Below are 10720 nucleotides of genomic sequence, written 5' to 3'. Positions count from 1 at the left end.
GGTGCCCCCCCCCCCCCCGAAAGAAGCTTCGAGGACCAAATCTAAAATGCTGAACCCAATCCGTGGATAGCACGTTAGAAACAGTTGAGAGGTAAGAGTCATGCTTCGAGGGGCCACACGTGGGGTCCGCGGACCATGCGTTGAAGGCCCGTGTCTTGAAGGAATTTTATTTGGCCGTGTTACACTCAAGCACACACAACATGAGTTTCTCCTATTTTCCTTAAATAAAGGCGTTGTGTATTTTGAGCGCGTTTCGGCATTGATGCCCCCTTTAAGCAACTCCTAAACATTAGATTTTCACTTGTGAGCTGTTCATGAAGTTTCTACAATGACCAGCAGAATGACTCAAAGGTACACATGTCTCCTTTTTCTTGACAGGTCAAAGCAAGAACGTTTTTTGGCCATTTTGGAGGAAGTACCCCCATGTGTGGAGGAGATATATTACTGTGCATTCTTCAGCCATGATAGAAAAAGAAGTTGGCACAAACAATAAATGGCATTTTCGAACTCTTCAAATCTATGCAAACCATGTAAATACAGGGTTCCCCCCCCCCTGAAGTGCAACATCCCATATTTTTTTTTATATATTGACAATAATTTTTTTGTTGTTGTCATGCAATAGCATTCAGAGTACCTCATTTGCTTGATATAACCCTTGAAAATTTCTCTCCTTTGGATATTTCAATGATGGTCAATTAAAGGGTTAATTCTAAAAAAAATTATGAATTAGGGAAGGCTATGCTCCTGATTGGGGGGGGGGGCCATAAGAAGGAAATTCGGTCTAAAGGTCCGACTGATGATAGGTGTGTAAAAAATAGAAATCTCACCCCCGATAAGATGTCACCGGAATCGTTTCTGCCTTAAAACAGGCGAGCAAATACGCAAGTGCGTGAGTGGATCCGTAAGGGAGTCACTCTCATGCGGTCACTGAATCAATCGCTCACTCACTCGGTCACTTAATAATTTACTAACTCCGTTATTCACTTGGTCACTCATACGGCTACCGGCTCACTCAATCTATCATTCACCAGTTCACTCAATCTATCATTCACCAGTTCACTCAATCTATCATTCACCAGTTCACTCAATCTATCATTCACCAGTTCACTCATACGATTACTCAATCAATATATTACATGACCGCTGGCTCAATCGCTCACTCATTCGGTCACTCACTCGCTCATACATTCATTCACTTGCTCAATCACTCGGTCTCTCACTAACTCGTGACGGACTGATGTCGGTGAATTTTCCCGTCGATGAATTTTCATAGCTATGAATTTTCCTATCGGCGAATTTTTTACGGTGAATTTTCCGTAAAAACTTAGTGGAAGTTAATATATTTGACACCATCTTTCATGTCCATGAGTGTTCAACATTTATTGGCTAACACAAAACATTCTTACACCCCCACAGATTTCCATGGTGCGAGGAATACCATGATAATAACACATTTACATATATACTTGTACACCATTAACAGCTGAAGTAAAGTAAAAGTTGCCACCTGATTACGAGTATGAAATGTGTTGTATCAAAATTCATCCACATTACGCCACTGGAAACTTATCAAGTTGTGTTGCACTGCTCGTAAGTAGATCCGTATTCGAGCACTTGCACCTGCGTCGGCGCTGAAGAGAAAGAGCGATCCTCGTTCTCGTCGTCCCTCTCCGGATAGCACAGGCTCAGGACCTTGACGGTCAATTCGGCGACGGTGTCATTTTCGTTGCCCTGGAGGACCTCGAGCATGTCGATTCCGCCCTGCATGTCCAGACATCTCGCGAAACTCTTCAAGTCGAGACCAGGCGTTTCCAGTATGTTCTGCAGTGACTCCAGGGTCCACACGAGGACCTCCTGGTCCTGGTAATCCAGTAACCTGCTCAGGCGGGACACGACGTTCTTCTTGACCAGCTCGCTCACCTGCGACAGTACCTTGGGTGCCGTGAGGTACTTCATGATCTTGGCCATTTCCTTCTGCATCGAGAAATCGTTCCTCTTCAGCAGATCCCATCGCAGGGCCAAGGGTACGATCCCGGCGTCGAAGGTGGCCTGGACGATGTCGCTGTCACTTTCCGACTGTCGTTTTTCTTCTAACGCCTCTGCCAGAATGAACAGAGCCAGTTTCCTGACTTCGATCTCGGAATGGGAGAAAAGGACCTTCAAACCCCTGAAGACTTCCCGGTTGAATTGACAGAACTTGTTCAGCGTTCCGCCAGCCTTCGCGATGACTTCGATGAGATTCATCGCGGCCTCTCGGACATCGCAGTTGTTGTGGGCGACGAGCAAGATCACCCTGCACCCATCGAGGTTGTTCGAAAACAGCTTCTCAACTTCGTAGCCCGAGGCTTTGAGGCATGAAAAACTTCGCAACACGTCCACCAGGACCTCGACGTCAGAATCATACAGAAGCTGGCACACGGCCGAGAAGAACACGTCGATTATATCCACCGCAGGGGGTCGCTTCTTGTACCTGCAGATGTTGGATATGCACCAAGTGACGTTGCGCTTTACTGCAGTCGGGGTTTCGAGGCTCATCAGCGGCAACAGAGATTCCAACAGCCCCTGTTCGACGGCATAATCTCTTAGGCCCTGTCCGTCACCGACGATGTTGCAGATCGCCCACAAGGACTGTTCGCGGACCCTTTCGCACGGGGACTCCAGAAGATCGATGAGAAGCGGCATCGCACCGGCTTCGACGACCGCCTTCGCGTGTTCGGAGCTGGAGCACGCGACGTTCGTCAGGGCCCAGGACGCTTCGATCTGGATTATCGGCTCGTCATCTCTGCGTAGAACCCGTATCAGTGCCGGTAGAATGCCAGCGTGGATGATATCACCAGCCACTTGGTGGATCGCGTGCGGCGGCGCAGTCGACAACATCCTCCTGAAAGCGTAGATCGCGCTCAGTTGCTCGTGCGAGTCGCAACTGCTTTCCATGGCTTTGGCGAGAGATTTCAACCTATCTGTTTTCTCCTGTTGCAGCAGGGAATGGTCGCCCTTCATAGCACAGGCTCGTTTGCACCTATGACCTCGTACCCTTGCTTCAGGTTCCAGCGATCCTGGAATTTCAGCCCCTCTATATCCATTCGAATCATTATCTGCCGACATTTTGAAATGGCTAAATGATGTACTGGATCTTCGCCTACCGTCTTTGGATCAACACACGGAACCCCTTGAGAAAATTTTCGCCCTCACAGATCCTTAACCTTTGTTCGAAAACAAAACACGGAGGGAGAGAGAGATGTGTGTCAAGTACCAATAACTTCTGGACGTGGCACGGTGAATAAAGCCGATTGCTACCACGAAACTAAGCGCGAATGGCGAAAAACAAAACAGATAAAACTCAAAGCAAATACGGAAATGCCTTTGTATCGGCTTGTGGCTAGGTGCCAAAATTACTCGAGGAGCGAAAGAATGAGCCCGAGTTCGCGGCTGAATATGTTGGACATTAGCAGTAATTACGCTGGTTGTTATACCATCTTATTGATATAACAGGTTTGTGAATCACATCAAAGCTTTAATCTGGTCGCCCACTGGAACGAGCTACTACGAGCAAAAACAAATCGGGAGTGTATATGCGCAAAACCGCAGACGCGACTTATTATCGCTCGTGATGATTTACGGAAAATTCACCGCCCCGCAATTCATCGTTAGAAAAATCTCCACCGTGAAAACTCACGACAACAGTTTGTCACCAGTGAATGAGCGACCGAGTGATAGAGCAAGTGAGTAAGTGTGTGTGAGCGAGTGAGTGACCGAAGGAGAGTTGTGATGAACGAGTTAGTGAATAAACTAGTGAGTGAAATCGAGTTAGTGGGTGAGTTACCAAGCGAGGGAGCGATTGAGTGGCCGTATGAGTGAACCGTTGAATAGGTGAGTTACGAATAAATGAGCACTTGAGTGGGTCAGTGATTGTATTTGAGACAGAGTGAGTAAGGGATTGAGTGGATCAGTGATTATATGAGAAGCAGATTGAGTGGATCAGTGATTATATGAGAAGCAGATTGAGTGGATCAGTGATTATATGAGAAGCAGATTGAGTTGATCAGTGATTACATGAGAAGCAGATTGAGTGGGTAAGTTACCAAATATATGAGTAAGCGACTAAATGAACGGGTGAGTAACCGATTGAGTGAGTGTGTAACTGAATGAATGAATGAGCGATTAAGTGAGTGACTTGTAAGTGGCTCACCTGCTCACTCACTCATCCTCCCTGACCCAACTTTCTTACTTACTCACTTCCTCTTTCACCTGCTCATCCACTCACTCACTCACTCGTGTCACGTTGCCGATTTGTGGGTGAATTTCCCTAGCAGCGAATTGTCGGTTTTTGAATTTTCAGGTGATAAATCATTGGCGATGAATTCTCCGCACACGCTCATGGTAGCTTCCAGTGAACGACCAGCCTTATGTCTAACTGTACGCAATTGACTCGACCTGTCGGTTACGATCGGTAAGAATTGTTAGGATGAGGGCCTTACAAGTGGAGGAGTTGGATATCGGTCTAGTTAGGCCAACGGGGCTCTGCACGTGAAGAGTGTGGACTGGCCACAAGGGCCCTGTACGAGAAGAAGACGGATAACTGTGCAGCCAGGCCATAAGGGCCCTACACGCAATGCAAAGAATATCTGAGGAACTGTTGAGAATTGGCAATACTAGAAACGGATGCGCCGTAAAGGCCTGTGTCGTGAAGCATCCAGATGTCTGTAAATATTTTTGTGTGTAACTATTTATTGTTTTGATTTATAGTGAAGCTCTGGAAGGGGGGGCGTGATGTGGGGTTTTTGGGTGGTCGGGTGGCGGCTGTTGTGGGACTTGGCTGCGGATGGTGCCGAGCGGCGATGCTGTTCTCTTGTTGGGTTTTGAATGGGATGGAGGCAGGGTGGCGAGGGGCGCCCTGGGGTGGTGGGGGGGTCGCTTCTTTTGGCTAATACACCAGTCGGTTTTCCCGGCACGTCCGCGGTCTTATGACCACTGTGCTTAAAATTGCAATAGCGATAGAGCCTGGACGTGCTCGGTTCATTCTGTATTCCATTCTGTGTCGGTTACGATCAAATCAGGTTATTCAAGTTCAAAATCCTATCAAATCGCAACAAAATCTGTCGCAAAGGTCATGTCTCGTAATAAGACAGAAAACAGTCGAAAAACGGATATTTTCCTTATTTCAATAGTAATGGAAGAGAATTCTGTTTAGTCATCACCCCCTTCCATCTCAATACACACAGTCATTGTAAGCCCCCCTCGATCCATTCCCCCCCCCCATCTTCTGGTGAACTCACTCCGCTCCACTCACTACTAAAGAAAGTGGACACATTCACTGGGACTCTTCGAGTGTTCAGAATACAGTAATATGCTTTCTACACGTGCTCTGGTCATTAGCTCCTAGCCTTTCGATGGCCGGGCTACATTGGACTTCACTTAACTCGCCTGGCTATAGAAGTGCTTGAGCTAACATATAAGAACCTTTTACGTCTTGCACACGGTTTATCCTGGAGTAGGGGATGAGGAACGGGGGGGGGGGGACTTACTCTTTCCTCTGTTTCCTCCTCACAACCCCCCCCCCCACACAGGTACTTATCCGTGCTCGGAAAAGGGTTAAGGACTCTGATCTTGATTCACGTTCTCGCCATTCGTCGATATCGTACATGATCAACCCCACGGTCCTCGGATCCATCCGATGTGATGTGCGACCTCAAATCTAAAATTTTTAAAAATGAAATATCACCAGTAATGAAGCTATCACTTTTAAAATTAACTGTCACTTAATCTGTAAATGTGTCATTTGCAGATTAAGTGATGTGACATTACCCACATCAATTACGTAGATCATGGCACATGCCCGGATCGCTTAAGCGACCCGGAGCACCTTTACACATAACTTAAATGACCCACGGTGCAGTTTCACATCACTCAAGTGAACCGCTGCGCTTTTCTCGGTCACTTGAGTGACCAACGGCATATTTCCAGATCACTTAAATAGTTCGCGGCACATTTCCAGGTTGCTAAAACAGCCCGAGACACATTTCGAGGTCACTTAAACAGCCCGCGGCACATTTCCAGCAGAAGGAATATGAATTACCGTTGTGTATGGCGTTCATTGATTTAGATTGCTTAAACAGCCCGCGACACATTTCTAGATCACTCAATCAGCCTGCAAGATATTTCCAGGTCAATTAAACAGTCCACGACACATTTCCAGGTCACTTAAACAGTCCACGACACATTTCCAGGTCACTTAAACAGCCCGCGACACATTTCCAGGTCACTTAAATAGCCCGCGACACATTTCCAAGTCACTTAAATAGCCTGCGACACATTTCCAAGCTGCTTAAACAGCCCGCGGCACATTTCCAGGTCACTTAAACAGTCCACGACACATTTCCAGGTCACTTAAACAGTCCACGACACATTTCCAGGTCACTTAACCATCCCGCAGCACATTTCAAGATTGCTTAAACAGCCCGCGACACATTTCCAGATCACTTAAACAGCCCGCGACACATTTCCAGGTCACTTAAATAGCCTGCGACACATTTCCAAGCTGCTTAAACAGCCCGCGGCACATTTCCAGGTCACTTAAACAGCCCGCGACACTTCCAGATCACTTAATCAGCCTGCGACATATTTCCAGGTCACTTAAACAGCCCGCGACACATTTCCAGGTCACTTAAATAGCCTGCGACACATTTCCAAGCTGCTTAAACAGCCCGCGGCACATTTCCAGGTCACTTAAACAGCCCGCGACACTTCCAGATCACTTAATCAGCCTGCGACATATTTCCAGATCACGTAAACAGCCCGTGGCACATTTCCAGATCACTTAAGTGGGGACGCGACACGTTTCCAAACCGATGAAGTGTGACCCGCACTCACTCCTTCAAAGGTTGAACATCCTTCCTTGACTCGAGTATTTCGTCCGTTTCTCGCATATTTTACAAATGTTTCAAATGTCTTACATTTCTCTGCAGTAAAACTGCCCTTTCGTCTTGGGAAACTTGTCGTGGAAAATACCGACGTACAACAAATGTCGTATTGATTGTTTTCTGCATAAAGGTCACGGTTAGTCTTCAATTTGTCCGGATCACCGAAGCGTGTAATAACTTTTCCCAAAATCCTGGACGGACGGACGGACTTGTGTGACAGCACACACCTCTCTCTCTCTCTCTTCTACGGAGGAAAAGGACACGCATAACGGCGGATGGACATTGGACGTCAATACTTCACAATTACTACAACAACTCTAGGACATTTTCGTCCGCCGACGCCTCGGGCCCCCCCCCCCTCCCGTCTCAAGCGTCCCAGACTTCGATCCTTCCAGTTATGTAACATCTCTCCAATTGATCCGTGGAATCAACTTCGACGTTATTCTGTGTGTGTGTGTGAAAACTTTTCAGGCTACGCGTAGTGTGAGAGTAGTTGCATTTTAAATGTTATTAAATGCCAACGTACATGTTCTTCGACCTAATGAATTTGCTGCTCTTTTACGTGTGCTCGGAAATTCATCGCCAAAAATTTACCGCTGGGATAATTCACCGGCATACGATTCATCGATAAAGTGACATGAAGGTGTATTTTCCGACGGTGAATTGTTGGCTATGAATTTCCTGTAAATTCTCACTCGGTCACTCACCCACTAGCTTTTTTCTCTAGCTCATTCACCAACCCTCTTTCGGTTACTCAATCGCTGACATATTCACTCACTTGCTCAATCACTCGATCAGTCACTCATTCACTGGTGACGAACTTTCGTCGATGTTTTTCAGCTGTGATTTTTGCGTTGGTGAATTTTCCATGTACATTGATTTTTTTCGTCTGTGAATTTTCCATGCATTGATTTTTTTTCGTCTGTGAATTTTCTAGCGGTGATTTTCTCCGTCGGTGAATTTTTTGTAAATCTTAAGAGGAAACCATACCAACTTTGGTTCGAGTCCTGTATTTGTCACTGAATAGACGAGCGCCATGAGTGCTATACAGCGACTGGAAATCCCCAAGCTGACTTATACGTCCTCAATGTGCAAAAAAAGACGTCATTAATTATCGCTACAGACAACAGCTGTTTCCTTTGCCGTTTTATAATTGACCATTATATATATATATATGGGCAATTTACTACCGAATGAGTTGTGCCGGAAATGTGTATATGTAATATAAGTCTTAGTATATATATACACTAAGACTTTTACGTACATATACACATTTCCGGCACAACTCATTCGGTAGTAAATTGCCCATGGCAATGCACCGGAGTTGTGCTCGGTTCGAAAACGAAATAAAGAAAGGCTTTTACGCCCTACTTCTTTTGTACGCCGTTTTGTAAGCGTTTTTTATGTGAAGAAACAGGAAACTGGGTTTTCCACCCTAAGATGGAGGACGATGAGACGATGACCACTACGTAATTTCCCAGTCGCCTTATCTTCCACTGAAAAATAAGGCATCGTCATCATTATTGCACTGAAAATGTCCCGAAGCAGCCGTTATAAAGGCTTGTGTTGTCAACGTTTCTGAAGTACGGCGGGAACCTGTAAAGCCGGAGTACCGAAAACACGATAGACGTCAGTGTTTCAAAGTAAACACGATTGCTTATTTTTTTTTTATCGTAATAAGTTCCTCTTTTGGAATTAAAATACGTATTAGTTGCGACCACACGATACGCAAATTGACGTCATCCGAAGCCTTTTCTATGCGGCATATGAATTGTCTCCCAGGGGGGAATCGTCCGCCCAAAGACGCCGTGGACCAACGAAAACGTCGACGTCTTCCATCAACGACCCGAGTTCAATCGCTTTCGTTCTTGTCGTTCTAGACGCTGTAGTCATTTCTTGTCGTGAAGACTGACGAGTCCAAGGTACATTTTTAGATCGGTTTGAGACATCGCTCGAATTGAGGTGTCCATTTTGTTCTGTATAAGTGTGACTGATAATGTCTACAGATTCTGATGGATCAATTGGATCTTACGCCTCGACCAATTATTCTGACGATCCGGGATTCTTGTTGGTCGTACACGAAGCAGAGCAGGCCATTGAAAACGGGGTGTACCCGGAGAGGATCTTGCAAGGTTCCAGCGGGAGTTACTTCGTTAAGAACGGTGACGGGACTAGAAATATCGCCGTCTTCAAACCGAAAGATGAAGAACCATACGGTAAAATGAACCCGAAATGGGTCAAATGGATTCAGAAACGATGTTGTCCTTGCTGTTTCGGCAGAAGCTGTTTGATATCGAACCGGGGTTACCTGTCCGAAGTAGGAGCTAGTATCGTCGATGAATACCTCGGGCTCGGGATAGTCCCGAAGACGAGGATCGTTTGCCTGGCCAGCGAGACCTTCAATTACTCCTCCATCGTCAGGACGAAATCTCGAGTCAAGAGACAGATGCTGGAGACGTTCCCTATGGTCGGGAGGAAGTTCTCGAGGATAGGGCTGCCTCTGAAAATGGGATCCTTCCAGCTCTTCGTCGAAGGATACTCTGAAGCCAGCACCTTTCTCAAGAACCATCTCATCGAGTCCCTGCCCAACGAGATCCAAGACCGTTACCAGCTGCAGTTCGAAAGGCTCGTAATCCTCGACTACATCATACGAAACACCGACCGCACCACTGATAACTGGCTCATCAAGGTCGAGCATCTCCCGACAACAGCAGCAGCAGCAGAAACAGCAACGTCAACAACGTCATCTACATCGCCGCCATTGACGACTGATGTCGCCGATATCAAAATCGCAGCGATCGACAACGGTTTGGCGTTCCCGTACAAGCACCCGGACGAATGGCGAGCTTATCCCTACCAATGGGTTTGGCTTCCGCAGGCCCGGAAGCCGTTCTCTATCCAGACGAGGGACTTGGTGTTGAAAAAGTTGTCCGACATGACGTTCGTCAACGATTTGTGCGACACCCTCAAGATCCTCTTCAAGTCGGACAAAAAGTTCAGCCTGAGCCAGTTCGAGAGACAAATGTCCGTGATGCGCGGCCAAATACTGAACCTGGCTCACGCTCTAAGGGTCGGGAAATCCCCGGAGTCCCTTGTGGCGATGCCAGTTCTCACGATCGAGAAGGTCTACAACTCTGAGACCGACCATGACAGGAATGGGTCATTCGTCCAAAGATTCCAGAAAGTTCGACCTTTTTTCTCGTGCTTCTGAGCGCTTTCCAATCAAAGACTGCGTCATCAGATTCAAGTTTTGGTAGGGCTGTCATCTTCAGGAACTATCATCGCCGACACCCCTTAGTATGCACTCGTATATGAATATATAGGGCGTCCTGTAAGGCCTAATTCTCTCGGCCTTTATCTAATCGACCGCTCGTCGCAAAAAAAGGGTACTGTTCCGAATTAAAAAATTCTCAAAAGGCGTTCAAAAATTACCCTTTAGCAGTTCCGACAGTAGAAATACAGTGTGTACCAAATTAAAAAATGTAAATTTTTACACGGCCCATCCCCTCCTCCCGTCTTCTAAGAGGCCAACAAAAGTGATTTTTTATTTTATTTTATGATACACTGTATTCTCACTCCCGAAACTGGTACAGGGTAACTTCTGAATACAGTTTGAACATTTTTTAATTGGAATCATACCTCTACAACGAACGGTTGATAGGAGAAAAAATGACCAAATTATGACTTACAGTACACCCTGTATACTCATATGAATAATGCTCAGCGCAACTCATAGCTTGGCTGAAATGAGGAAAATAGTCAATAACTGTGCTGTTTTATCACAATGAATTGAACAAGGT

At 46.3% G+C, this 10720-nt stretch overlaps 1 protein-coding gene and 1 pseudogene across 1 annotated transcript; one reads left to right on the top strand and one right to left on the bottom strand.

The window, feature by feature from the left end:
• Positions 1-1569: 1569 nt before the first annotated feature.
• Positions 1570-3105, bottom strand: LOC149074963 (uncharacterized). The gene has a single exon (XM_089245982.1). The coding sequence runs from the start codon at positions 3103-3105 to the stop codon at positions 1570-1572; it is 1536 nt and encodes a 511-aa protein (XP_089102108.1).
• Positions 3106-8916: 5811 nt separating this feature from the next.
• On the top strand, positions 8917-10131 carry LOC149074962 (phosphatidylinositol 4-kinase type 2-beta pseudogene; annotated as a pseudogene).
• The last annotated feature ends 589 nt before the right edge of the window (positions 10132-10720 follow it).

This window comes from Pholcus phalangioides, unplaced genomic scaffold (genome assembly GCF_987345545.1).
Source record: "Pholcus phalangioides strain wild (caught in Gottingen) unplaced genomic scaffold, Ppha-v1.0 ptg000016l_1, whole genome shotgun sequence".
NCBI lineage: Eukaryota > Metazoa > Arthropoda > Arachnida > Araneae > Pholcidae > Pholcus > Pholcus phalangioides.
This window is presented reverse-complemented; position numbering and strand designations above follow the sequence as displayed.